General features: G+C 32.0%; 3 protein-coding genes across 5 annotated transcripts; 1 reads left to right on the top strand and 2 right to left on the bottom strand.

The window, feature by feature from the left end:
- On the bottom strand, nucleotides 1-609 carry LOC130945710 (peroxisomal and mitochondrial division factor 2-like). Its single transcript, XM_057874417.1, has one exon. The coding sequence runs from the start codon at nucleotides 607-609 to the stop codon at nucleotides 1-3; it is 609 nt and encodes a 202-aa protein (XP_057730400.1).
- A 19,823-nt stretch (nucleotides 610-20,432) lies between these two features.
- On the bottom strand, nucleotides 20,433-25,607 carry LOC130943931 (DNA repair protein RAD51 homolog 2). 3 transcript variants are annotated; one of them, XM_057872026.1, is made up of 14 exons: nucleotides 25,377-25,607; nucleotides 24,787-24,934; nucleotides 24,484-24,597; nucleotides 24,230-24,382; nucleotides 23,519-23,622; nucleotides 23,362-23,425; nucleotides 23,186-23,241; nucleotides 22,580-22,660; nucleotides 22,393-22,452; nucleotides 22,189-22,280; nucleotides 21,998-22,117; nucleotides 21,218-21,361; nucleotides 20,811-20,839; nucleotides 20,433-20,722 (listed from the first exon to the last, which is right to left on the bottom strand). In XM_057872026.1, exons 2-14 carry the CDS (start codon nucleotides 24,868-24,870, stop codon nucleotides 20,720-20,722), a joined length of 1,104 nt encoding a protein of 367 aa, XP_057728009.1. In that variant the 5' UTR covers nucleotides 24,871-24,934; nucleotides 25,377-25,607; the 3' UTR covers nucleotides 20,433-20,719. The 3 variants fall into 3 exon arrangements, with proteins under 3 accessions (XP_057728009.1, XP_057728010.1, XP_057728008.1); XM_057872027.1 differs by having other exon boundaries at nucleotides 24,787-24,905; nucleotides 25,377-25,601; XM_057872025.1 differs by lacking the exon at nucleotides 25,377-25,607 and adding an exon at nucleotides 25,071-25,244.
- LOC130943934 (uncharacterized) lies at nucleotides 25,200-25,594 on the top strand. The gene has a single exon (XM_057872028.1). It carries the CDS (start codon nucleotides 25,364-25,366, stop codon nucleotides 25,592-25,594), a length of 231 nt encoding a protein of 76 aa, XP_057728011.1. The 5' UTR covers nucleotides 25,200-25,363.
- Nucleotides 25,608-27,428: the final 1,821 nt, after the last annotated feature.

Raw genomic sequence — 27,428 nt, 5'->3', positions numbered from 1 at the left:
TCAAAAGTAGAACCAGATCACAACAGCAGCTGCAACAAAAGTAGAATCAATTGCCACCACAGGCCAATAAACATTCAAACCCTTCACCCCTTTCCCATCCCTAGCAATTACCCAATTTCCATTCACTCCACCATTCACAGTATCAACCTTCTGGTTAAGTCCTCTGATCACATTCTCAGCCACCCTTGCTTCTTCCTTCAACCGAGCAACAAACAATTCCAAACTCTTTTCTCTCTCCTCAGACTTTTTCAGTGCCTCTTGCAAGCTCAGTTTCTCCTTAACCCACTCCTCCATATTCGAGCTCTTCGAATTTGCAAAGCTCTCCACTTCATTAGTCTTCTGCCCTAATTCCAAAACCTCATTTTCCTTTTCTTGAATCTTTTTCCTCAACTCCTCCTCAACCCTAGTCCGCTTGTTCCTCTCATCAACATCTTTTTTCTCTAAAGCCCCAATTTTTTTCTCCAAATCCCTAATTTTCTTTTCACTCTCAGATTTGTCCTTCTTCAAAAATTTAACTTCTCGCTCCAGCAATTTCACATTGGATTCCATCTTCGATAGCAGCTTCCTGAGCTCAGTAGCCTCAGTCATCATCTCCTCGGCAGCTCTCATATCCGATGTGAAGTCATGTTGGAGCCTCGCCAACTCTATCTCCAGCTCTGCCGCACTCGCGGCGATCGCACTTGCGGCCTTAGTTGCATCGCGCGATTACTCCAACTCCTTCTCCATCGCGTCAACTCTGTCGTAACTGTGGCTAAGGATAGGAACATATCGAGAAAGAGGAAAGAGCAGATCTTCTCACTACCAGAAACTCGACGACGGTAGGATAAAGATGGTAGGGTGACGGAAAGGGAGAAGATGGTAAGGTGATGGAAAGGGAGAGAAGAAGAATTGGGGGATCGGAGAGGAGGTGGTTTCGAAGAGAATGGTAGACAGAAGGGAATGGGGAGGGAAGACAGTGAAGAGACACCAGGGTGGGGTGGGTGGGGTTTTGTTTTTATTTTTAATGTTATTTTTATTAATTGTTAAGGGTAATTTGGTAAAAAAAAATAAAAAAGGACGATTTTATAACGTTTTGTAACGTTGAGGATGATTTTAATAACAAAAAATGTCAGAGACGAATTTGATTTTCACCACAGACCTTAGGGACGAAAAAAGTACTTAACCCTAATAATAATTGACGTGTACCTATAAACTCGAAAACAAAATCAAATCGAAACCGACCAGACAATTCGGAGATAACAGCAAGAGAACTCAACTACGCAACTCGGTTGCAGTTTTAAATTAGTCAAACATTATCTGCAGTCCGTTACCCACTAAATAACGGCACCCACAATATTACTAAAAGATCGGAACAAACAAAAGAAGCTAACACTTTACTCATCTATATAAACAAGTCAATAACCTCGGTGAAGGACAGGTCACACAACACACTTTATTTCTTCTTTACATTGCTTTCTTAACATCTTATTCTAACTTGAGCGTCGAAGTATTTTTTGCAGGTGCTCCCACCGCCGTGTTTCATTGCGCCGAGGTGTTTCATCCTTCAATCAAGACGACGTATATCTCTCCATCAAAACTGAACAATTCGTGGAAGGAGTCTTCATACCTCGGCTACAAAGGAAAGAAACAACAACAACAACAACAACAACAATAATAATAATAAGACTGGTATTACACTATTAATTATGATAAACACCAAATTATATTTGCTAAAATCTACGCCTCGTATCAAAATTTAACAATAATATATCTTTCTAAAGGGTTTTTATAATATTTTTTCTTAACTTTCAAACAAATAATTTAGTTTTTTTATATATTTTAAACAAAACTGAAAATTTTGTTAATATTATGATCAGAAAATACTTCAGATAGACTAGATAGTTTGGTAAATAGTTGAAATGCTCGCAACATGAAAGGTTATAATTTGAGTTAATAGTCAATTTCGTCCCTGAAAGATACTTCGATCTCCATTTTCGTCCCCAAAAATCAAAATTAATCGAAATCGTCCTCTAAAGATACCTTACCAGATCACGTTCGTCCTTACGTCATCTCCGTAGCTAAGTTGGCAAACATCCGCTGACGTGGGCCGTTAACTGCCAAGGTGGCAGAGAACAAAAACGACGTCGTTTTGGTAGAAACCCATTTTCCTCAGTTCCACCAACACCACTCCCCCTATTCACCATAAACGCTCCAAGAAACCCACCATCGCCTTTGCTCACTCCCACAACAATTCCAGAGCTTCATCATCTTCTTCTTTGTCTCGGCTTTCAAGGGCTCTAGTTGATACTTTGTCATCTGGGTCTATGCAACATGCACTCTCCCTGTTCGACAAAATGTCTCACTCAAACACCTTTCATTGGAACCTCATGATAAGAGGCTATACGGATAACAGCTTCTTTCTACATGCTCTCAACATGTATCTCACAATGCGCTTTCAAGGGGTTCCCGCCGATCATTTTACATACCCTTTTGTCCTCAAAGCTTGTGGTGGCTTGTTGGATTTTCGAGAAGGCGAAAAGGTTCATGGGAGCTTGTTTAAAATGGGTTTGGCTGAGGATCTTTATGTTTGCAATTCACTCATTGGGACGTATGGCAAGTTTGGTCACATTGATTCTACAGTCAAGTTGTTTGAGGAAATGCCTCTTCAAGACTTGATTTCTTGGAATTCAATGGTTGGCGCGTAATTTGATGGTCCAACAATATTTCACCTCTTTGAAGTGGTTTAGGACGATGCTCCATGCTGGGATTCGCCCCAATAAGTTCAGCTTAATTAATGCGCTGAAGGCATGTTCTCACTGTTTTTATAATTTATGAGGAAGAGAAGTGCATTGCTATGCGCTCAAGATGGGTTTTGAATCAGATGTTATGGTTCAGACATCACCTCTTGACATGTACAGCAAGTGTAGGTCGTTAAGTTATGCAGAGAGGATTTTCGATAGTATATCTTCGAGGAACATTGTTGCTTGGAATGCAATGATTGGTGCTTATGCTCTGAACGGTCAACCAATTCAGGCTTTTAATTCTTTAGAGAATATACTCAAGGATGATAAAATGGCTGTTGATAATGTCACACTCATAAACCTGCTTCCTTCCTGTGCACAACTAGGAGCTGTTTTACAGGGTAAGACTATCCATGGACTTGCCATAAGGAAAGGCTTTCTACCTCATCCGGTATTAGAAACAGCTCTGCTCGACATGTATGGCGAGTTTGGAATACTGAAATTGGCAGAGGTAACCTTCGATCAAATGATCCGTCATGAGAATTCACCCCCCTCCTTCGCATCGAAGCACTAGATCCATGACTGTCGTGCGATGCATGTGACAAACCGCCACCACAACCACCATTTCCTATCTCCATCCAGTCATCCAGCCAGGGATTACGGCTTCTACTTACCTCTACTGCCATCGAAAGTGTTCAGGGCGATGTATTTATCGTTCAAATTGGGATTAGGATTTATCCACTCCAAGGACTGATTTGACGTCTTAAACAAGACTTATCTTGTCATCAACAACATGCTATAGCCTGGCGTTTCCCACCTTGGCAGTTAACGGCCCACGTCAGCGAACGTTTACCAACTCAGCTACGGAGATGACGGAAGGACGAACGTGATCAGGTAAGGTATCTTTGGAGGACGATTTTGATTAATTTTGACTTTCGATAACGAAAATGGAGATCGAGATATCTTTCAGGGACAAAATTGACTATTAACTCGTTATAATTTAGTACTAAATATATGCGCGAGGAATATGTTTAGTATATACTATTTATTTAACGAGAAAGTATAGAAAATGAAGAATGAATTAAAAAAATGTAAAATTAAAATTAAAAATCAGATCAATAATTAATTATTTAAATTTAAATTTTAAAATAAAAAAATTAGGTTAGTATTTAAACTCATTCACATTATATACAGTTATTCCTAATCTCACCATAACTTTTAATACACGTCTAAAACTCGTCATCATCTTTTCCGGTCCTCACATCATGCCGCTGCACTCCCCGCCGGCCACATCGACGCCGCCCGCAGCCTCCCACTGACACCGCCTTCACCTCTGCTGGTCAGCCCGACGCGCCTTGCCTTCTGGCGTTCAGGCCAATGCTGTTGCCGCTGTTTTCACGCCACTCTCCCGATAACCATAATTGCAAACGGCAAGTCCTCCCCATCGCGCGTTCATTGTGCCAAGCTTGACTCTTTCTCCCGCGCCGGAAGTCAACCTCGAGATCGTTTTCAACTACCGTCATCTCTCTCTTTCCATACGATCGTACTCCTCACAACTAAACTCGTCGGCCCCAGCGCTGCTACGCCACGCCCCCCATCCATCATCGTTGACAAGGGCGTGAAAAATTTTCTAAGAAATGTAGGACCCTTTACCTACACTCTTTCATGTATATTTATAGAAGAGATTGAATTTGTATGTTTCCTTCATTATCATTGCATGGAGGATATTTGGACTTTGGGATACTTAAATGGCCACTGTCACAATTGAGCATATTATAGGATGGTCATTTTAGTAGGTATGCGGATGGTTATTTTAATTGTTATGTGGATGATTATTTCGATTGGATTGGGTTTAGTTATATATAATTAAAATATGTTGAATGTTCAATTTATTAGATATGCAGATGATTATTTTTATCTTTAAGTGGATGGTTATTTTCACTATGGTTGAGCGACGCTGATGGCGGTGTGTGGCAAGTCAAGCAGCGATGGTGAAGTGGGATGATTATTGATGAAGGTGGAAATGGCAACCGGTTGGGAGAGAAGAGGGTATTAGAGTGTTTTTTTATTTAGATAATTTGTGGAGTATTTTTTTATTTTTTATATATATTTAGGCTAAATCTACAGCCCATTATTCATATTATTTAGATTTTTCATTGTCTTTCTAGCTGAATTCTTAATGAATTAGTAGTAAATTACAAATTTGTCTAATTTAAATTGTCTTGTCAAGTCGAGTATATAACTATTTATTACTAATCATTTGTACAATAACTTTTAAGTAGCGGATAAAAAATTTGTATAATTTAAATTGTCCTAAACTTGTTGAATAATTAGACGGTGTTTATTTTGAAATTCTAAGAATAAAATGATAGAATTAAGATTCAGTATTATATATTTAGCAGTCAAAGTTTAAAATTAAAATTTCAATTTCAAAATATAAAATTTTAATTTTTTTTAATACTTTCAGAAAATAAAAAACACAAGAGATTAAAAATTTTGGAGATAAAGACAAATATTTTATTAATATTTTTTCTTAAAATATTCTCATTCAAAATTTTGTATTCCAACCCCACTCCTTATTTATAGCCCCCACTTCTCACCTCTAGCCTCAGCCAATCTTTTATTCTAAGCCATCCACCACCACACTTCTGCCATAATCATCTTTAACATGTTCTTCCTTTCTATTTCTTTCATCAGAACAAAAGAAAAAAACATACATGGACAGAATATACAGAGAAAAAAAGAAAAAAGAAGAAGGAAGAAGAAGAAAAAGACAACAATAGCGATGACAGTCTCTATTTTCGACGTCGTTCTTATCTTTCTCTTTTTTTGACGAGCATCTTTCTCTTCTCTATCTTTTTTACTCGCTTTCTCTCTCTTACACACACGCACACATACGTCTTCAATTTTGGTCGAGTCTTTTTCCTTTTTTTATCTTTTTCAATAACGACGGTAATAGTAGTGACTCCCGCTAATACTATTTTTCTCTTTTCTTCTTTTCTTTTTTCTTTTTTTCTTTCTGTGTTTTCTACTATGATATTATAAAAAAAATTGGTGAGATTTGTTTTTTTATCAATATATTTATAAGTTTTTTTTTTTTTACATAATTAGAGATACTGATTTATATTATGTTTTATAATTAATGTATGAATTAATTTAGCATTGGAATATATCATAGCTTTGTAAGTAAAATCAATTATGGTGCGTTTGAAATGAAATTTTATTTTAAATTTTATTTTTTAGTTAATAAAAATATTTTAATAAATTTATTTATTTTAATTTTTATATTTATTTTAAATTAAATAAAATATTAAATTAAATATATATAAAAATTTAATTTAATTCCTATTTATCAGCATCAGTTTTTTTTTTCTTTTCAAATGCAGTGTTAAATATAGTCTTCTTGGAGTACAATCCTAAAATGATTTGAAGAAAATGTTGTGTATATTTTTCCTGTCCGATACTACCTGTAATTGGAAATGTTGCAAAATTGTCAACTACTGTTCTTAACAACGTGTCGCATGTTGTACCATATAAACGAGGCAGATCTGTGTAATGTAAGTGGGCTCCAAATAGATATATGATCATTTATATATCATCACATATTCACATGTGATCAAAATGGTATTATTATAGTGAGAATTTTTTTTTCCCATCAACAGAGTTTATTTGATTTCGTATATTTATATATGCTAAAATCATCAAATTTTGAGAACAAAAATATTTTTTTTTTTTAAAATAGACTTGCAAAACACTTGGTCAAATTTTGTTTTTTAGAGTTTTTGAAATATGTCTCTTCATATTTAATGTATTTTTATCATACTGAGAAGATAACTTCTGGAGTTAAAATATAATTTCATTTTGTTTGAATTATTTTATCAAAAATTAAATTTTCTTATAGAGGTCAAAATTATTCAGCCTTATTTTTAAATAAAATAAATCTATCTTTACATATCATCTATGGACTACATTAAATTTATTATTCAAGGGATCGCATTGATTAAAACTTTATTAATTAAAATTCATTATTAATTCTAACGAACAAATACATGAAGGGTTTAATTTAAAAAAAAAAATTAAAACTTAACATATGGCTAGACATTTTTAGCACGTGCATGGACTCTTTTGTGAAAGAAAATATAAGATGTTAACCTGTCTTAATCTTTTACTCGAGGAATCTATAGCTATCATGGGGTTGGTTCAGATTCATGGACGAAAATAATTAGAGCAATCAATCAATTGATTTGTGGTTTTTTACTTTGTTGCATTTTGTGCAGTATAAAATCTGCGTGAATGCTTGCTTCATCTTTATTTATGAATTTGCTTTCTATTCACACTTCAATTCTCTGCAAATTGACAGAAATCATTTCGTTTTCTTGACTCTTGAGGGCCAACCCTCCTTGTCCCACTTAATTACTCACTGCTGTTATTGCATAAAGCATATATTAAAGTTGATTTAAAGTGGGATTTGTGTATACCTTATTTATAGTTGATAAGAAAATAAAGAGTAAACAAAAAGATAATAAATAAAATTGAATAAAAAGAGATACTGAAATTGAAATAGAAAATAAAAAAATAGATTGAAATTAAATAAAAAGAAAACTGTTATATTTTTTACTTAATTTTTTGACCCAATAAAAAAATAACTCATTAATTTAATTTGTCAATGTTATAATTTGGGTATCGAAAGAATTCATTCAACTTTTTATCCAATTTTTTGATGTAACAAAAAGGGACTCATTTAACCTTTTATCCAATATCCACAAGAAATGAACTCACTCAACCTCACTTATCTACACTATTGTTTCATCACAAAATAAAAAAAGAGATTTTTAAACTTTTAAATCACTTAATGACAATTACAATAATTTATGACATATTTATAACATCTTATTAATTTAAAATAAAAAAACCCTAAGTTCATAACATAAAATTTAATTTAATAACTAAATAAACAAAATCAAAATAAATCAAATTAAATTTAATATTTTAAAAATATAAATTAATAATTTTTAAATAATATTTAATATCTTTATATTACAAATATTTAAAATACGTATCAATAGTACTATAAAATTATTTTATTTTTATTTTTGTTTATTTATAGGAGAGATATTATATGAGCAATTAATTTGTGACGATTATTCTATCTTGAGGCTATGTAATAGCATTCTAGAACTGTTTCACATTAATATTACATCATATAGAATATTAAAATAACTGTACAAATATAATTGTATGTGGAATAAAGGTACAAATTAAAAGCATAACACTATTTTCATGATCAGAATTCAGAATTCATCACTATAATAAAGTATTAATTTTGTAACCAATGAAATTAAAGCTTCGGAATAATAATACAATATATTGAGCTCAATTTTGTTTAAATATTGTCTTATTATTTTATTTTTAAGACTTAGTAGCTAACACATTTCTGTATATATTTTGAAAGGAATCAAAGGATTGTATATTAATTAAGGGAATAGAAAAAAAACTGTGATAAACATATCAAAAATTAAAAAAATAAAAAAATAACCAAAAAAAAATATTTTTATTTAATATTTTTAGTAAATGCCTTAAAAGCATTCGTTACACACCCAACCTCATATTCTAATTAGATCCACGTATTATCATGACCAGAAAAATTAAGCTATTATGGTCCAAGGTTGGGTGTAGTTAACCTGAAGTTATCAGGCACAGTTAGGAACAGTGTTTTGACAAAAACAAACATTAATTAGCATTAAATTGAAAATTTTGTTGTTAAGTGCTAGGTCAAGCATGACCTATCATGTGATATTATAATTAAAAATAGAAAAAATTGTAAATATATTGAAAACACTAGTATTTCAGTAATCTTAATTACTAATTTTAATTAATATATATTATATATATTTTTTATAATTAAAATTAACTATTAAAATTATTAAAATATTAATATATCTAATACACTTAAAATTTTTTCAAATAAAGTAATCCATAAATAAGGTGTCTTGTCTAATCATGGAACAAAATAATGGTTGAAAGCTACATGCAGGTCCCCACCTTGTTTCATGAACTTTCCTCACCAGTAAGGTTCTAATATGGCCAAACACACAAAAGGGACCCCTAACGAAATGGCAACTTGCCCTTTCGTAATAGCAATAAAATATATGGGAAGAAGAATATAGAAAGAGAATATTATATAATTGCAAATAATAATAATACTCTCTCTTTTTGTTAGTCGCATAATTAGTAGTACTTCTTCTTAGGGTAATCTTCCAACCTTAAAACCTTTTGGTAAACAATGTTTTCCAATTTGGGTAACTTGACCATGAGGCCCAACCCCACCTATCTGATTTGACATATTCCAACCGGTTATAGCCGGTTTATGTGGGAGACAAAAAATGTGCCCTTTTGGTGTCTGCCTCCGAACCAATCATTGGGGGACACGTGTCTTCCTTTCCTACACACATTCCTTACATCATACCCCCACTTTGCTGGTCAAAATTGGGCCATCCAACGGTTCTTATTTGATTTGCCTTTCCCTATGGGCTATGCAATTCGTTGGATATGTTGGTTAAATAAAACAAGGTTGCCAAAAGTAGAAAACAAACGCCGTTAAGTAACGATAGAAGATTTGTTCCTTGTTCTCTTTCCCCACTAGCGATACAATAATTAAATGCATCATAAATCCTTCATTTCTACTTGCTTCACTCACCACACAAAGAAGAAAAAAATCTCCAATATTTTATAATTCTTACGCTATTGTTATTTAATTTATTTTATAGAAGGAAAAAATCTCCAATATTTAATTGTTTTATTGTTACCAAATATTTTTATTGTTCTGATAATGATAAAAAAACAAAAAATACAACTCAAATTTATTTTATTTAGAGAAAGTATAAGAAGCAATAGAATATTTGTATAATGTGTATCATGGAAGTTTAGGGAATATTAGAGATATAATCATTAGTGTTACTTTTTTTTCTAATAGTCTCATTTATTTAATATTTATTAATTTTAATAATAATTAATAAATATTAAATAAAATATATTGTCTATTTTTGATTAATTTTTTTGTTACTAAATATTTTTATTCTTCGATATACAAAATAGAGTATATACCCATTATGGTTCTCAAAGAAATTTAAACCAGACATTTTAGTCCCTAACTAAAATTAATTACTCGATTGATCCCTAACAATTAATTTCGTCAGTCACTTAGGTCCTTGACTCCGTCAACTCTAACGAAAGACAAAATAGTCCCTGAAAATTTTAACATGGGACAAAATGATCCCTGACAACTCTAACAAGGGACAAAATGATCCATGACCCCTTTATTCGAAAACGACACTGTTCTTCTCCAATTTTTATCATATCTCGCATAACCCTAACATTCATACTCTCATTCTTCACCTTCACAGTCTTCTTTTCTATCTTTTCCTTCCTACTCTTTAACTCCAAAATTAACCCATGGTGTAATTGTCACACGTGTCGCACCTATCTTAACATGTCATGGACCATACATTTTCTAAATCTTTGTGACTAGTACATCCACCTCCTCTGCACTTCACCCACCAAAAGCATCCACTTCCACGTCTTTGATAACATCACCTCCAACCCTGACAACGTCCACGACATCTTCAAGACCAAGTTCCACAACTACTCCAAAAGCACGCCTTTCTCCACTCTCCGGAAAGCAATATAGATTGTTGGACATTAGGACATCATGAGAAGATTCTCCTTCGACATCATATGCAAATTCTCATTTGAAATTGACACTGAATGCTTTATTCTTTCTTTCCCGAAGTCCAAATTGGCAGACAGTTTCAACCTCGTATCCAAGCTATTACAACGAGCAATATCGCCGTTGCCACTCATATGAAAACTGAAGCGATTACTGAATATTGGTTCAGAGAAGAAGCTGAAAGAAGCAATCGGAGTGGTGGACAATGTAGACATGGAGATGTTAGGGCAGAGGAGGAGGGAGATGGCAACGACGACAACGAGTCTTAACAAATCAGACTTGCTGTCTAGATTCATGGGATCCATCGAAGACGACAACTAGTTGAGAGACATGGGCATTAGTTTCCTAAATATAAATTGGTTGAGAACAAGTTGATGATTTTTTTTTCTTGTAAACATTAAATTTATAGAGTGTGCATTGTGTAGTTTGAAGTTACAGTGTTAGACTGTTAGTGTTATGCGAGATATGATGGAAATTAAGAAAGAACAGTGTCGTTTCCGAACAGAGGATATCAGGGACCATTTTGTCCCATGTTAGAGTTGTCATGGACTATTTTGTCTTTCGTTAAAATTAACGGAGTAAAAGACCTAAGTAACTGACAGAGTTAATTGTTAGAGACCAATCGAGTAATTAATTTTAATTGAAAACTAAAATATCTAATCTAAAATTCTTTAAAAACTAAAATGGATATATACTCTACAAAATATCAATATCTAATGTTGGAAATGAATATAGGATCAAGTTTATAAGGCGTGTACATATCTGCCCATGGATTGTACCTTCCCCCAAACCAAACCAACCCCCCCCCCCCCCCCCCCTCCAAAAACCCAAAAAAAACACCAAAATTAAGTTGCTTTGTTTATTCATGTATGTAAACCTTGATTCACGTATATTTCGATTTTGGGAGGAATTGAGTTTGGTTCTTTCATTTCAAGGAAGGCGTATATTTTAATTTTTTAGAAAACACTAAGTGGATATTCATATATAAAAGACATTTTAATACTCAAATTAATGCGGATAATATTTCTTATAATTTTTTCAGAAAGAAGTTTGGAACATGCCTATTTTCTTTTCTTCCATACGTGTTTATAGTATTTTCAATACTTAGTTTTGATTTAATTTTATTTTGGTTTTGAATCAAATAACACATTAATATTTATGGAATTATATGCAAAAATATTATTTGTAAATTAAAATTAATAACTAAAATCAGTCATCATATATTTATATATAAATATATATATAATTTAATTTATTTTTAGTATGTATTTTATATTTTTATGTATGTTCTAAACTGATGGTTGATTTTAGTTTACACTTAATATGATTGATATAAATAATAATTTAAAATTAAATGTGAGATTTATCACTTCAATAATTAGTTTTAATTCAATTTAAATTTTATATAAGATAGTAAAATTAATTAGTTTTTCACCAAAATAAAAATATTTCTCTATACTAAAATTGATCTCATTATTTCATCAATCATGTAAAGTGAAATTTGAAAATAATTCACTTGTTGTACATGTTAAATTTAAAACACTAAAAATACTATTTTATTGGAGTTGCTCTAACTTGTTAATTTAAAATTATCGGTTACCGATTAAATCCTGAATGATGATAATAAAGAGAATATATCGTTTATCTGTTAACGAATTATGATATTTATTACAACCATTTATCTGAGTTAATATTCGGATAGGAACTGTAATGACCAAATCATATGTAGAAGGCTAAAAGCATAATTATATCTTGAGTTCTTTCTTAGCTTCTATATATTTTGTTGAAATAATTTTCAGAATTTGGTGATATAGAAAGGTGGTTGATGGAATATTTTCGGGTGTGCGTAGGACCCTAAGTTAGTAGTATTGCACGCTCCACCTTGCCATATACTATTATATAGCCACAAATATTATTGTGTGTTAATTAATTATAATGGTGTTAGTCAGTTAGTGGAGTTGAACATACATGAACTGGTGAGAGTGCTTGGTTAATTAGTAAAATCTTGACTATATTTTGTGATAGATTCAATCATTCAATTTATATATCTTATAAAGCCAGCCAAACACCACTATATATATATACAATTAAGGATGGATGACATTATAGAATAAAGTGATTCTTTTTATATATTTTTTAAACTTTAATTATTTTGCACTATCAATATATATCAATATATCATAATATAGAAAGTTTTGTTTTCTTATGGAATTTCTATTGACGAAAGAATTAATAAAAAAGGAGCTAGCAGAGAGTACAACAATAGTACACACAACATAGCTATGGATGCATGTCATTGGAATAGTGTGGACCTTCTTTTCAAAACTAGAAAACTAAACCTTAGTGTCCCTCTTCATGAACTTGTGGCTGTGCCAATTTGATAGTTAAAAATAACAGGTAAAAAAAAAACATGTTTTGCATGAACCTAAACTGAAACTGCTTTGCAAGTTACACCCTCTTTCAAATGCTCCAATCCCCTCTTCTAGAAAGTAAAAGATATATAGAATACCTTTTATTGGTTAAATATAGAAGTATCAATTTGTACATTTGTGTGTGTCCTTTCCGGAACTCAAGGTAAAAATTATTGTCTTCAATTGATTGTCTTCATTTTTTTTTTTTAGAAAAGTGACATTTCTTGCTTGATTGGTGGTAAAATATAATAAAACCTCTCTCATTTTGTGTTATGGTAGTTATTAATTAGTACTTTTGATAGATCAATTCACATACAGTTGCATTAAAATGTTCTTTACTTCAATTGAATGTGTGTATTGTATGTATTGGTCTAATTTCCAAAATGTTTTATTCGTAGTTTAACTATTTTACACAAAAACAGAGTATTATGCAAAGTATATTTATGTTTACTTGTTTTGAAAGCTCACCAATGTTTTTGGAGAAATAATTCGCACATGTCTAAGATATCTAATAGTCCATTATACCGTTTTATTTGTGGACCTTTGTGTATTTTTGTGTGTGGACACAATCAGACAATACCCTCCAAATACATCATCACTCACAAGCAAGTGTAGTTCATTCTTGTTTAACTTTTTGCAATGATCTTATACAAGTTTGTTAGCAATATCCCCACGCAAGAAAAGCTTTTTGATTTAATTGAAAAAAAGGTAATAATTGAACAAAAATCAAGTGGCAAGCATGTGCAATTATAAATGGAAATGTTTTAATTTATTAAAAACTTTGTTATGTATGACTAGAGAGGAATCCAATTCAAATAAGATTAGTTGAAATGGAATAAATTTTGCATACTGGTAATTTAATTTAAACTATAAAAATAATCTTTTTTAAATCTTATAGAAATAATAAAAGATAAGCTACCAACCAAAGGCATCTATATCATCATGTAACTCCAAGACAAGAAGATAAATTTAGGTATTCGGAGCTGGATTAGTCCACCAAATTAAAACAACATCCCTTTGTTGCAGGGTACCCTCCTAATAAGTTAGTTTGTCAGATTTGTGTTTATAATTTTTTATTATTTTAAAATCACAAATCTAAAAGTTGTATACTCATAAAATTTTATTATAAAATTTAACCCTCAGATTTCTTATCTCTACGCTAAAAAAAATTCAGTCTATTTAAAACAGTAAATAACAGATTATGTTTGTCCATTTCTAAAAAAATTAACATTACTATGTTTCAAAGAGTCGTAATAATTAATAGAATTTAACTAATATATATCCTATCCTTTCAAAATTATTAGTAAAAAAAATTAAATATTTTATTTTAATAAATATACAAAAAATATATTAAACTTTAAATCTTATTAAAAAATTTAGTAATAATATTAACATACCGTCTAAATCAAATTTTAGTTAATAAGCATTGATTATTTAAATGTACAGTATGAAAGATATTTACTAATTTTGTGGTTATCAAAAAGTAAATTTGAATATTTTATTATGGCAAGAAGGCGTTACCATCTCGAATTCTCGACGAATATAAAATAATGGACTCGGCAAAACGTGCAAGAATACAACTACTATTGTGGTTTGGAAAAATGAATAATTTTCATTTTTTTAAGAAATAAGGATTAAGTTTATGAATTGAGTAATCCTAGACATGTGTATTAGGTTTGGGCTTGCTTTTGGATGTGTACCTTGTCGGCAAGATGTACGAGGTTTGAGCTATAGGGGAGACGTGGATGCTTCTTCTCCATTCATGGAAAAGCTTACTTCAACATCTTATCTCGTCGTTTTGTCAAACTTTTCCATTTCTGCCATTATTTTAGTTATAATCATTACTATTATTTTATTCTCTCTCTCATAGGAAGTAGGGTAGTACTTCCGTATTATTTGAATATTTTATTTTTTTGGCCCCTCTCCTTAACCCCAATTATTGGTCTAAGAATCATGTTGTTTATGTGCCTTGTATTATAATAATAATTGATTGATTGATTCCAGTTGTGCCGTGCAAAGTTAGAGAGGTGAAGATAAGGCGGAGTCAGTGTCAACATACCAATAAAAGGAAAGGACACCTGGCATTATTTTCTTTGGATTTGGACACACAATACAATTTCAAGGATTTTGAGGATCTCGACTCTCACAACGTTAACCCACCTTTTGTTATTGTTATTATCATGGGATTGTCAATTTTATCAAATTTACACTACTGATAAGTGACCCCCAATTTCTCTTTTATGGGGGACAAATCACAAAACTCGAAAGATACCTCATAATTTTATTTTGGTGAAAAAAAGAAAGGAAACCAAATACTCATGGATGATTAAGATGGCCAAACTACTACAATGAAAGTTATTGTATGAATTGAGATCTGCCCTTTTACTGTTGGTCAAGAATAAATCCTTTATTAGGCAATGATGATCTTCCTAAACTAGATTAGAAAAGAATAAATAAACTATTTGACTCTCACTTATGATTCCTTAAAACCAAAAATTAACAAAGCTAACAATGTTTATTTTTAAGATTTGCCAACAAATTTGAAACAGTATTCTAATAGAATTGTATTAATGCTTTTCAATGCACGTGACAACTAGGCTGCTGAGTGCTGACCTTCATAAATACGGTTTTACCAAAAAACTAATTAAGGATGAACCCAACTCAAGCCAATTAGTTAAAAAACATGTTTGTTTTAAGAGAAAAAAAACTCCCGTTATTCTAATTTTTTGAATTTTAAAATTAGAAATAAAAAAAGTTGACTTATATTGTAATTGATTCTGAGATTTTTTTTTCTCATGAATATCATTATTTGGGTGAACCTAACACCATACACAAGCTGCCAACTCATAAGATTGTTTAAATTATTCTATCCAACTACAAACTAGAACAGGTGCAGTTGATAGGAGAGAGAAGGGGGGGGGGGGGGGGAGTATAAAAAATATTGGAGGAGACTCGGAACATGATCATTAAAAAAAATCTTCATTTTTATATTTTTATTTTTCTATTACGTCAAATTTTAATCAATTAATTCAAAAAATCAGTTCAATTATAAAGAGTTTTTTATTCTAAAAAAATATTGTTACATTACCGAAGAAGATAGGAGGCTTTTTAATGTTTTCGTGAGACAAACAAGGCTTCAGCACATGATTTTTTCCGTGAACCTGAATTTAAAACTGATAAAATAAAATTCTTCAATCACTTGTCAACAGACTAATGACTTCTTTTGTTTGATCAGTACTGCAATACGCGAGTATAAATTTATGTAGGCACAAATTAGAATGTTAAATTAATGTAAAAAAAAAACAGATAATTATTGAGATCTTTTAATTGAGCAAAGATGTTCAAAGTTAAAATGCTAAACTCGACACGACACGAGACGAAATTAAAAACTTAGTGACTGAATACAGCAAATCTCCAGCTCTCACTTCTGGTTCAGGGAAAAAAAAAACCATAAGTTTTTAATCCATTAAATACAGTGAAAGATTAAGACAAAATCCTTTCCTCTAGCCTGCTTATTGCTTAACTAGCATCATGGAGAGCAAAACCCAAAAAGTAGTTGTGTTGTTAATCGTTGAGTCCTTATTAATGCAATTGAAAACTACTAAAGATATTTATCAAATTATGACATGACACTATACTTTGAATTGAATAGCAGTTATGTTCTGAATGCTTCGTCGATCAGATTGAATACGTGTTTTTTTCTTTCACCAGAGCTGTTAAAATGAACCTGGTGGTACTACAGCCCACAGGACTACAGGAGGCATGGCCATTATAATTCTGTTGCCTCATGAAATGTTACTAAGCAAACGAAGGCACAAAAGAGACTTCAAAAGTTGACAAAGCTTGGGTCGTTCCTCATTTGGAGCTATATTAAATTGTCAATCTAGCATGACTCAGGCCATTCATGTAGCTATCAGGCGGTGTTGGGTTATATAAAACCTAAGAAGAAACAAATTTTGACACGAAAACTTATGCCTACCAGTCTAAAATTTGCGACTGTCTTTTTTAGAATAAATTTCTTTTTCTTATTTTCGATGTTTAATCTCAATCTAAATAAGAAAATGAGTTTGTCCATCACTCAATCAATCGACATTATCTTAAAAAAAAAAATTTGATATGATTAAATGACAAACTAAACGAAGATCGTTTAGTAAACATCATTCACAATTAAGTTCTGATTTTAAGCCTCTTAGACTATAAAACACAGACACTGAACAAATGGATAATATAAAAATGCTATACATACATGAAAAATCAGTCACTATCAGTATATGTATTATTTAATTTATTTTTATTCTGTATTTTTCTATTTCAATATATATTATATACAAGAAGTTGATTTAATAACTAAATTTTGATATACATCTAACATAATTATAGATATATATAATATCTTAAAATTTTATTGATATTAGAATATAAACTTATTTTTAAAAAATATTTTTAATATCTTTTTATTATATACATACTATTTTTAAACTTATTTAAAAAGTATATAACAAAAATAAAGTTAAACACAATGACACAATATTATATATGGATTTGATCAACCCAGTTCAAAAAAGGATTTTTATATTTTATTAAAAACATAAATTAGACACAAGATATACACATCGAAGAAATATCGGATGCGTGTTGTGTCTAAAATTTGGCCAAGCCAAACACACAATACACACCTCAACGAAATGTCTATCCTCTGTAACTCTGTTGGAATAAATCTAAAGTAACAGGTAAAATAATTTAGAAAAGTGTTTCTTTTTCTTTTTCCTCTATCCTTAGTTCCTAGGTAGACCTATAAACTACTTAATGGGTAGTAAAACTTTATGTTGAACTAAATAAAACAGAAATGACCGGAAGTAAAACATCGATTTCTGTTATTTAAGGATGTGGGAAGTGCTAAGTGGGAAACAGAAAAAGTTCAGCAGCAGGGGTATTTCTACGAACCTGGCCAAGTGAAATGCACCAAACGTTGGCAACTAACAAAGTACGAAATTAACTAAAGAAAGCGTCATCAGGCGAGGAAATAAAGAAGTATTAAAATGTTGATCATGGGCACTAGATGTGATGCCACTAGTAATATTATAATGAGATTTGAACAAGGTTGTATTCCCTTTAAACTATTGAAGAACATAATATTTCGAGGAGATTAAGATGCCACGTTTATAAATAAACAAAAGCAGCCCAACCATCAGCGCAGAGTCATCAGTACTATAGATTAATTATACTGATGTTTATTTCGGAGATCATTGTACTATTTTTTTAATTCTGACCAAGTCAGGTCGTTTTGCGTGGTAGATGATTCACATTTTGCAACCGACATAGGAGCATATAAATTATTAAGGGACACCCAATTTGTCTAAATGAAATCATGTGATTATATTATACGGATAACAAGAAGCAAAAAATAAAAATTGAGTGGAATCTTTGGCTTGTTGTCACAAACACTTTCTCTCGATTAAGAAACCAAAGCTACTAGGTAGTATTCTATATGTCCTCTTTATATGTGGACAAGAAACTATGTACCAAATATTTTAGTGTTATTAAGATTGAAAACGTTCCTTTCCTCGGTTCTTTAGGAAAAGAAAAGCTACTTGTAAGCTGAATCTGGATGGAGTGCATGCCAAGATATTCTTGTTAAAATTTCTGAATCAAACTAGATAGTCTTAAAAAGTTGCATCGTGATTCATATGCGATTCCTAAGATATCAAAGATCAATGTACAGGGTAGATATGGACCTTTGATCTAATCGAGAATCACGTGCTGCACCTTCTAGTTTACTACTACTATATTGGTATTTCCCCTAGGATTGTGTATTTGGGAACTTGATACCTAGCAGTCTTAAATCAGATGGCAATTGATCTTAATAAATAATAATCTATTGCCCAAATGGCAAAATGCTAGCACTAATGGGTGACTGAAAGTTGGTAAACAAGCATATGGCAGTATCTGACTATATTATCCTGGATCATGCATATATCCAGTTCTGAATCGAAAAACTTAAATACTAGCTGAAATGGTAACATTAAGATGGATAGATAGTAGCACTAACATGTTTGAGGGTATCTGTATGACCGTATCTAATACATTATATGTTCTGCCTAAGAAGTAACTACAACAGTAACTATTTGAATTTGTGCAATGAAGATATTGAGAATAAACTGAAACATCAGAACATTGCATTTTTTAATATTTTAAATTTAGCATGTTTAATCCAATAAAAAAAGGAAAAACTTTTATATTGAATTTCCAGTAATACCGAAAAAGAATTGTAAGTTAAAAGCTTAAGTTGAGGTCTATTGAATTTATAATTTAGTATATGAGTATGGGGTAATTAAAAATAAAGGAAATGAATTTTGATTAAAATTCATAATATATATCAAGAAAGATAATGTTAACAATTTTTTAACAATTCAATATTGAAACCTGAGTAATGAAGTAAAAAACAGAACCCTACTTTCTTAACGATTAGTGACTCCTACACATCAAAAAGCATACACATTACGCCATATAGCTATTAGCTAAGCTATAGGGAAACAACCGCAATAATAACAATCCATGTGCTAAATGCCATGGTATTCAGAAAAAGTAAAGCTGTTTTATCAATTTTTATAATCTTGCGGGTTGTTTCATTTAAAATCCCTTTATCATCTGCTACAGCTGAATATCTATAACCATTTTCTACTTTATACATTTCTTCCAATACAAATATTTCTTCTGTTCAATTTCATCCCATTTTAATATCCCCTAACTAAATGTTGGGTTTGGATATTTTCAATTTACTCGACATATAGACTATGCTAAATAATATATGGACTATGTTATAAAAAGGATTCCTTTTTTTTTTTTTACAAGAAATATATTTATGGTAAATACTTTAGAACTAGACTTGTTGAAAGTCCATATTTTCTGTTTAAAAATAATTTGATTCCATTGAGAAAGAAATTGGTTTCTAACATGATTACCAAATTCTTGACAGGTAACTTCTTGCAAGTTTATAATCTTAGTTTGAATTCTTACGAGTTCATCATCTTAGCTTTTCAGATCGAATTAACTTGCGTAAAAACTCAAATATGAGTAAAGTAAACTCATAAGCTTAATATTTTAATAAAAATTTGTTCGGTTAAACTTAAAGTTTGATATTCTGTGCTACAATATTAGAAATCTAGAATGATCACTTTTAAGAATTGCGATATAAGTCTGAAACGTTTGACCAACTTCATATACATGTCTTCATTAGCAACTATATATTATGGTGCATTGAATATGCTACTTGCAGCTTTATATAAAAACAGAGTTTCTGCGAGCAATCTAAGAAGTCAACCATTCTTTTTTCTTGGCGAGCCACACTTAAACATGATCCCTAAGTCATTAGTCCTAGTTAACTTGACAGGCTAATCATCTAATCACGTTTTCAGTATTTTATAAGACCTATTCCCTAAGGTTGCATTGATGGTCAGTTTATCACAAATTCCTTTGTGAAAAGTATAAAACTAACCATGTCTAAATCTAAGTAAAGAATAAAAATCTGCAATATCCGATTTCAGCTGAGCCAAGATTGATAACTGAAGTCATTAAACTTGTTGCATTGCATTTCTTAGAAATTATCAATTAAAACAAACTCCAAATATTTCGAAATGCTATAAGATAAATTTCATTTATCCACCCCAATTAAACAAACCAAAAACATTAACTAAAATAACCTCAAGTATGAAAGAGTAGACGATAATATATACACCACAAGCAAGAATTTTATATCGACTAAACCTTGTAAATTAACACAAAAAACAAATAAAAATAAAACTAACCTTGTAATGTCTTGGAGAAAGGGATTAATTGAGCAGGTTAAGGCAACTAGTCTACATTCACTGAAAAATGAAGAAGGATATAGGTATAACTAAATCACGTGACATGACATACAATAAGATACAACCGACTGATCATTTGGAACCTTACCCATTCAGAATTGAACAAAGCTTTTTGGCCTGCATATTTGCATGAAAATTTGAATTTTGGTAAGTAATTATTTGAGATTTAATCAATTAAAGCAGATAAAGGAGGACTTAAATCCTAGGGAAAAAGTGTAACTTAAAAATTGCTATACTCAGCATAATTATTAAATCTTGAGAAAACTAACTTAGCAATGCTTTGACCTATGACTATATCTTATTTTTACATGCAGGGAGACAATTTAGACCTCATGTTCAGCACATCAATCCATGTAAAACTTCCTCCAGAACGAGAAAACTTTTTTCATGGGAATAAAGCTTATTTTTGAGTTCCACACTTCCACTTCATATTTTTTACTCACTTAAAATGAATTCAGCAGGCCTAACAGATTAATAGGAAGCTCAATGACAAACCTTGGCAGTGGATAGTGTTTATTTCTGATCCTTTCATCTCTATCCCATCATCATCCAGAAGAACCAACCCTGATGAAGTTATGTTAAAAGGGAAAGCCAAGGGAGGAGAAATGGGAGATTTTGCTAACTTGATAAATCTTTGACCTGCAAGAAAATGAGCTTCTAGAATTTAAATATGTATGACAACAATCACATATTGCACTAAACAAATGGTGACTGACATATTTTGTTAGAATATTATCGATCATGTGTTTCTTGAGCCAGGTTATATTGTGTTAGTAAGGTTAGTGCTATGCATCACAGTCATTCAGACTTTTGAGTAAGATATAGTTATCTTGTACTCCAATCCTATCTCTCATTGCCCTTTTCATCTAATTGCTAAAAGTTTATCAGACCTTTGTAATTTTCAAGTTCAAATCACGTGTGAAGTTTCTAGTGAAAACTTATGAGAATTTTAACCGAGTATAGAGCATTCAATGAACATTCATGCACAAAATTCTTCTTTTACAAACAGAAGGCCAGATTAGAAACCAGTATTGATTTCTTACTTCTTCCTCTTTTGGCTAAAATGATAGGAAATTGTAAGTCATCAAACAAAAAATTATACAATAGATGCTTGAAAGTTGGAATATTGATCTGGAAGTCATAACCATAACTTGAACTTATTATCCCTACTCATATCCCAACAATTTGATTCATGCTGAGGAGCCATCTACATGCATTTGTTACAGAAAAATGCTTTTGAAAATCAAGTGAGCACATCTACAAAACACAGCTAACCTGATCTGGCCTCAAGTACAAGACGGATGGTCACAGCATGAGCCCAGTTAATGCCCAGAGCAGCAACAAGATGAGAATCATATGCAGCACGATCTTCTTTTTTTATAGAGTGGCTTCGTGCTGCTTAGAAGGGATAGTTATATGTCAATATAGGAGTTGAAAGTCTCCAAAAGATAGTTTGTCCATCATACCTTGAAAGGAAAACGTAAGAGGTTCATCACCAATTTGAGATCTTACTTGATTTGTCACTACTATTGGAATTCGTGAAAATTCTGCAAGTGACCTAGAGACATGCATAATCAGTACAGCCTCAGAGAAATTATTGCATTACAATCTCTCTTCAGAATAATATCGTACATGTAACAAGAAAGATCGTTTTGGTTCATGGTTCTTACTTGATAAAAGAAACATGCCAACCCAATGCTTGTTGTCTAGAAGCTCCACAATCATGCTCACTGGATAGAAAAACCAACCAATTTCTATGCATGAGACATCCATGAAGAGGAGAACACTATATACTTAAAATTTTGATGAGAATATTTGATTCCATTGTTCACATTATTGTCCAAAAGTCAGTCTCACCCTAAAACAAGGGCAGCCATGCTATCAATTATGAGCAACTTCACTTGTTTCTGGAGGAGTGATACTTGGACATGGTGCAAACTGGTAGCATCAACACATCACACAGTACATAAACAATTTAACAGGAGCAATAATATATGGCAGACCAATTTGCAAAATAACTAAAAAATAATATTGTGGATCAACCCACACGGCATCAGGCTTTCACCTTTGATCCTTTTGATTAGTGTGTTCATGATCACTAAGCCTTGTTGTGCAATCATGAACGGACCAATCAGAATGATCAGATGAATTTTCAGTCTTCCGTGAAGGTTAATCATGAACACCAGACCCTTCTGAACGAGGTCTAAGCTAATAGTAAAACTACTTAGATGCACAAAGCCTGTCTAAATTTCTTTGTTTTTTGTCCTTAATGAGAGCTTTGTATTTGTTATGTCATCGTGACCTTCCTCTACTGTTCAGTCTTCTCCAAACTTGCATAATCTCTTTAAGACTACACAGGTTTCTTTGTACATGAACAATCATCAGTATGTTTCTTTTCTTTAAATCCACTACTCCAGCACCTAAAATTGAACATCCTTGCTAAAGTCTTAAGGAAATTCACACCTCTCAGTGAACTCAGAAAGTGATGTGGGACGCAGAATAACGATTCTACCAGCCATCTGCAATGAGCCAATAACTCAAGCAAAGATAATTTTCATCAGGCTCATAGAGATTATCAAGTTCAATTGGGATGAAAACGTAGTCCAAATAAGAAAGAGAGAAAGAAATAACCAGCATACCTCCTGTGCCATTCCTTTCTTGAGAAATATTTCAGGAAAATTCTCTATTCCAATCTGTATCAACCTGGAAAAAAACAATGAAATTCACAGATAAAGAATTCTGCATTTTATTCATATGATTCAGGGCAGCTAGACAGAGCTCATGTGCTTCAAATACCTTCTTGAACTAAATTTGGATTCAACATCAATATATATGACACGCCCATCTAAGCCTCCACAATTTGCCGGCAAAGATGCCAGCAGTGAGAGCTTCAAGCAGAACTGCAAATATAAAATTCACCCATCCGATTAACAATAACTGGAAAAACAATACTTTTACAAGCCGGAGGAATTGCTGAAAGCATGTAGATGCCCATATCCATATGCATAACCCCAAGAATATAACAAAGGACATGCGATACACATCTTTTCTTATAACTTAGAATAGGCACCAGATTATAATATAATGCAGGTGCTCTTTCATATGATGAAAGCAATTCCAATGGACAAAACTTCAGTCAACTTGTACAAGTGCTACAGAAAGGAGCTAAACAGATAGTGGGAGTTGAGGCAATGATTGAATTGAGCTGTATAATGGTAAATCACAACTATGCAGAGAGTTGTATGATTGTATTTATGTTTTTATACAGTATATAAGTTATATGTCCATAACTAACTGATTTGCTATAACCTAGCTTGGCAAACAAACATGTCTCACTCTGGAAAGCTCTTTCTTTTGGTACAAAAGTCTTGGCCGATCCAACAATGACAATTTAGAATAAATAAATTCATACACACTAGTGAAGTCACTTATGGATATGGATATCCTGACAATGATAAAGCAGGTAAACAAACAAATAATTAAGCCCTAGAAACCCTAATAATGTACCTGCGTTTTGCCAATTCCAGCAGGACCAACCAACTCTGTCACAACACCAAAGGGTAGGCCGCCACACAAGGCTTCATCCAATCCTCTCAAACGAGTTGGAAGATGACCGGCCGATCTCTCATCGCGCACTCGCTGCTCCATCAGAAGCAATGCCTGACACAATATCCACCAGTTTTTCAACAAATTGAAGAAAAATTAGTGTAAAATAATTACTAAAAAAGAAATCTAAAGGGAAAATGAGCAGCTAGGAGTACAGTTTGACAAGGCGGACAAACAACTTCACTGATATGTGCCATTGCAGATTTTACTTCTGCCATCCCAACGTCCAATTGTTCCATCAACTCAAATTCAGTCAGAGACAATGCATCCTGCAATTTATTAATTAATTAGTTACTTATTTAATTAATAATAATAACGGAGAATAGGAAATGGAGGACCTCGATTCTAGTGAAGGGGAACGAAGCGTGAAGCTAACAGAACTAAAGAATGATGTAAATTAGTTGTTCTACGAAAACAGAATCTGAAGAGAGAGAGAGAGAGAGAGAGAGAGAGAGAACCTTGGCGGTGATGATGTTGCGAGCAGTGAAGATGTTAGCAATGGAATTTGGCAATCCCATCTGCTTGATGAGCTTGTTCGCCATCTTTGATCTTTCACTCCTTCACTCTCTGCCTCTCTCTGCTCCTTCCCGCCAAAACCACAAGCCTCTTTATAAATATATATCGTCAAAAGCTTAACCATGGTTGTTGTTTAGATATATCCTTATGTAACTTGATATTGACATCTTTATAATTAATTGAAAAAGAGAAATTAAAGTGTACATGGAAAAGTGAAAGGAATTACCTTAACCTCACCACATACTCATAAGAAAAAATATATAAAATAATATGCAAGTGTATGTGTGTCACTTTCACAGTTTCACCCCCTAATTTTCTCCCATTCAATAAATAAAAAATATAATATATGCAGATAAATACCCCTCCCCTTTCTCTTCCGATCCTCTCCCTCGCTTATTCCCACCCTCTTCCCTTCCATCTTCCTTATTTTCTGCATCTTCAATTTTTTTTTCACATATTCCTCTTAAAAATTATTTTACACCCGATATTGTTTGGTGAGATCTATAAGAAATAATTAAAATGGCAAGTACACCTGAAAAGAAGAGATCAAGCTTCCCCCCAAAAAGAGGGCAAATCAAAGCCGAAATATTTAACGGCTTAGCGAGCTCCGTGGTGTCCACGGTGTCCATGGTGGGGGAATCGCTTCGAAACATGATTGGAAACCGTGGCACATCACCATCTTCTTCCTCTACTTCTACCCCACCACCAAGTGCCTACAATTCTGAGGGCAACAACGACGATGTCTCCTAAGACCACTACTACAACATCTCATTCTACATATACCTGTGGCTTAGACCAATGTTTTTGCTGGTTGAGCAAACCACAATTTTATTTTGTTTTCTCTTTTATTTTATAAATTAATGGTCTTGTTAAGTTTTTATATAAACAGGTCCTGCTGGAACTCTGCTAGTTTAGTTTACCCTTGTAACCCCTTTTTTTTTTCCTTTAAGATTTAACGTCTTCATATATGTATTTTACCTTATATATGAAATATGATGTACTACTACAGTTTGTGTGTTATATGATCGAAGAGGATAAACTATTCTTGTTGGTTCTTTATTCTAATAATCTCGCTGTTGTGATTAATTTTGGATATACATAAACAGTAGTGTAATCTTCAAAATTGTTTGGAAAATTTAAGAAGGTATGATATATCTTATTATGATTCGATTTTCTGTATGTTAGTCTTCAATTGGTAATTGCAAGTTAATTCGGTACCTAGTATATATATATGGACACAGAATAATCCATCGGTTGAAAATAAAAATTGATTACTAGGCTGATTATTACTAGGTTGATTATTGGGGAAAAATTTAATTAAATATAAAATAAGAATGGACATTATATATCTTGCGTTAATCAACTAATAATAAGCTTTTCATGTAGAAGGTGATATAGAATATATTTTCTTTGTCTATAATTGTAGATTAATTTTGACAAAGAAAATATTGAATACTTAACATGTAATTATATATAGTTGACAAGAGAAGAGAATAACCTAAAATGTTGGGCAAGAGAGAATTATTACCACCAGTAATCTTGAAATCAATTCACCGTTATTATTGTACACATTATATAAATATTTTATCAATAATGCTAGAAAATCAATTTTATATAAGTCAAGAATCAATGAACTGGTAAACCAGAGACACCGGTAACTTTAACCGGATGTTACTACTGATAGGCACACGGATGTTTCTTTTTCTTGTAAATTAGATGGTTTTGGATATGATTTTTATGTTTTATGTATTATGCATTAATAAAACATAATTAATTATATGGAACTAACTAATGAATGATCAAAGCATCTGTTCCGTGATTCTCTCCTATTACTAGTGTATCTTTCCTCATGTTTTGAACGTAATCAACAATAATTTAAAAAATAAATTAAATTATAAATTAATAAAACTAATTATAATTAATTATGTTGTTCCATTCTTATCTAATTATTAGTTGGTTCCATATACTTTTTCATATTTTATTGGTTCTTCATACTTTTCTTTATTTAAATGATGGTTGACTTTCTGTAATTATCCTTGTTTTAGTGTCACTGAGGATGAGAACCACAGTATGACTGTATGAAGTAGCATTTATTCTATCAAATTCTCATGTAACCTACACCCGTTCCTTCTGAATTTCATGTGTCACTGTGCAAGCCGACAATTTATACAACAACACGAACTAAAAAAAAATACACTATTATTTTGTGGTTATTTGTTTAAAGATGCCAAATTAGGATTTTTTTTAAGGATAAAAAACATAAACAAACTAAGGAGAGAACAATTTGACACAAATAAGTCCAAAGCAAAATCTGATTCAATCAACCAAAGTGCATTTCTATGGAATTCGAACCAATATGGTTCGAACTCACTTTTCATGTAATTCGAACCAAATAGGTTCGAATTACACATTATAATCTGTTGTCACATAATTCGAACCAATCTGGTTCGAATTCTAACTTGATAATTCGAACCAATTAGGTTTAAATTACACTCCTCAAGTAATTCGAACCAGTTTGGTTCGAATTACACAGACCATATTTTGTACTAGGCTGGTTCAAATTAGTGAGGACCAGACCTGTGTA

The sequence above is a fragment of the Arachis stenosperma genome, chromosome 8 (assembly GCF_014773155.1).
Source record: "Arachis stenosperma cultivar V10309 chromosome 8, arast.V10309.gnm1.PFL2, whole genome shotgun sequence".
NCBI classification, from domain to species: Eukaryota; Viridiplantae; Streptophyta; class Magnoliopsida; order Fabales; family Fabaceae; genus Arachis; species Arachis stenosperma.
The sequence above is the reverse complement of the archived record's forward strand: the minus strand, read 5'-3'. Positions and strand labels throughout refer to the sequence as shown.

Coding starts and splice junctions, on each gene's coding strand:
- LOC130945710 (XM_057874417.1), bottom strand. CDS start 609: ATGAGAGCTGCCGAGGAGATGATGACTGAGGCTACTGAGCTCAGGAAG.
- LOC130943931 (XM_057872026.1), bottom strand. CDS start 24,870: ATGGCGAACAAGCTCATCAAGCAGATGGGATTGCCAAATTCCATTGCT. Junction 24,598..24,786: donor GCAACATCATCACCGCCAAG/GTTCTCTCTCTC, acceptor AATAAATTGCAG/GATGCATTGTCTCTGACTGA. Junction 22,661..23,185: donor CTTTCTGAGTTCACTGAGAG/GTGTGAATTTCC, acceptor TGATGCTACCAG/TTTGCACCATGTCCAAGTAT.
- LOC130943934 (XM_057872028.1), top strand. CDS start 25,364: ATGGCAAGTACACCTGAAAAGAAGAGATCAAGCTTCCCCCCAAAAAGA.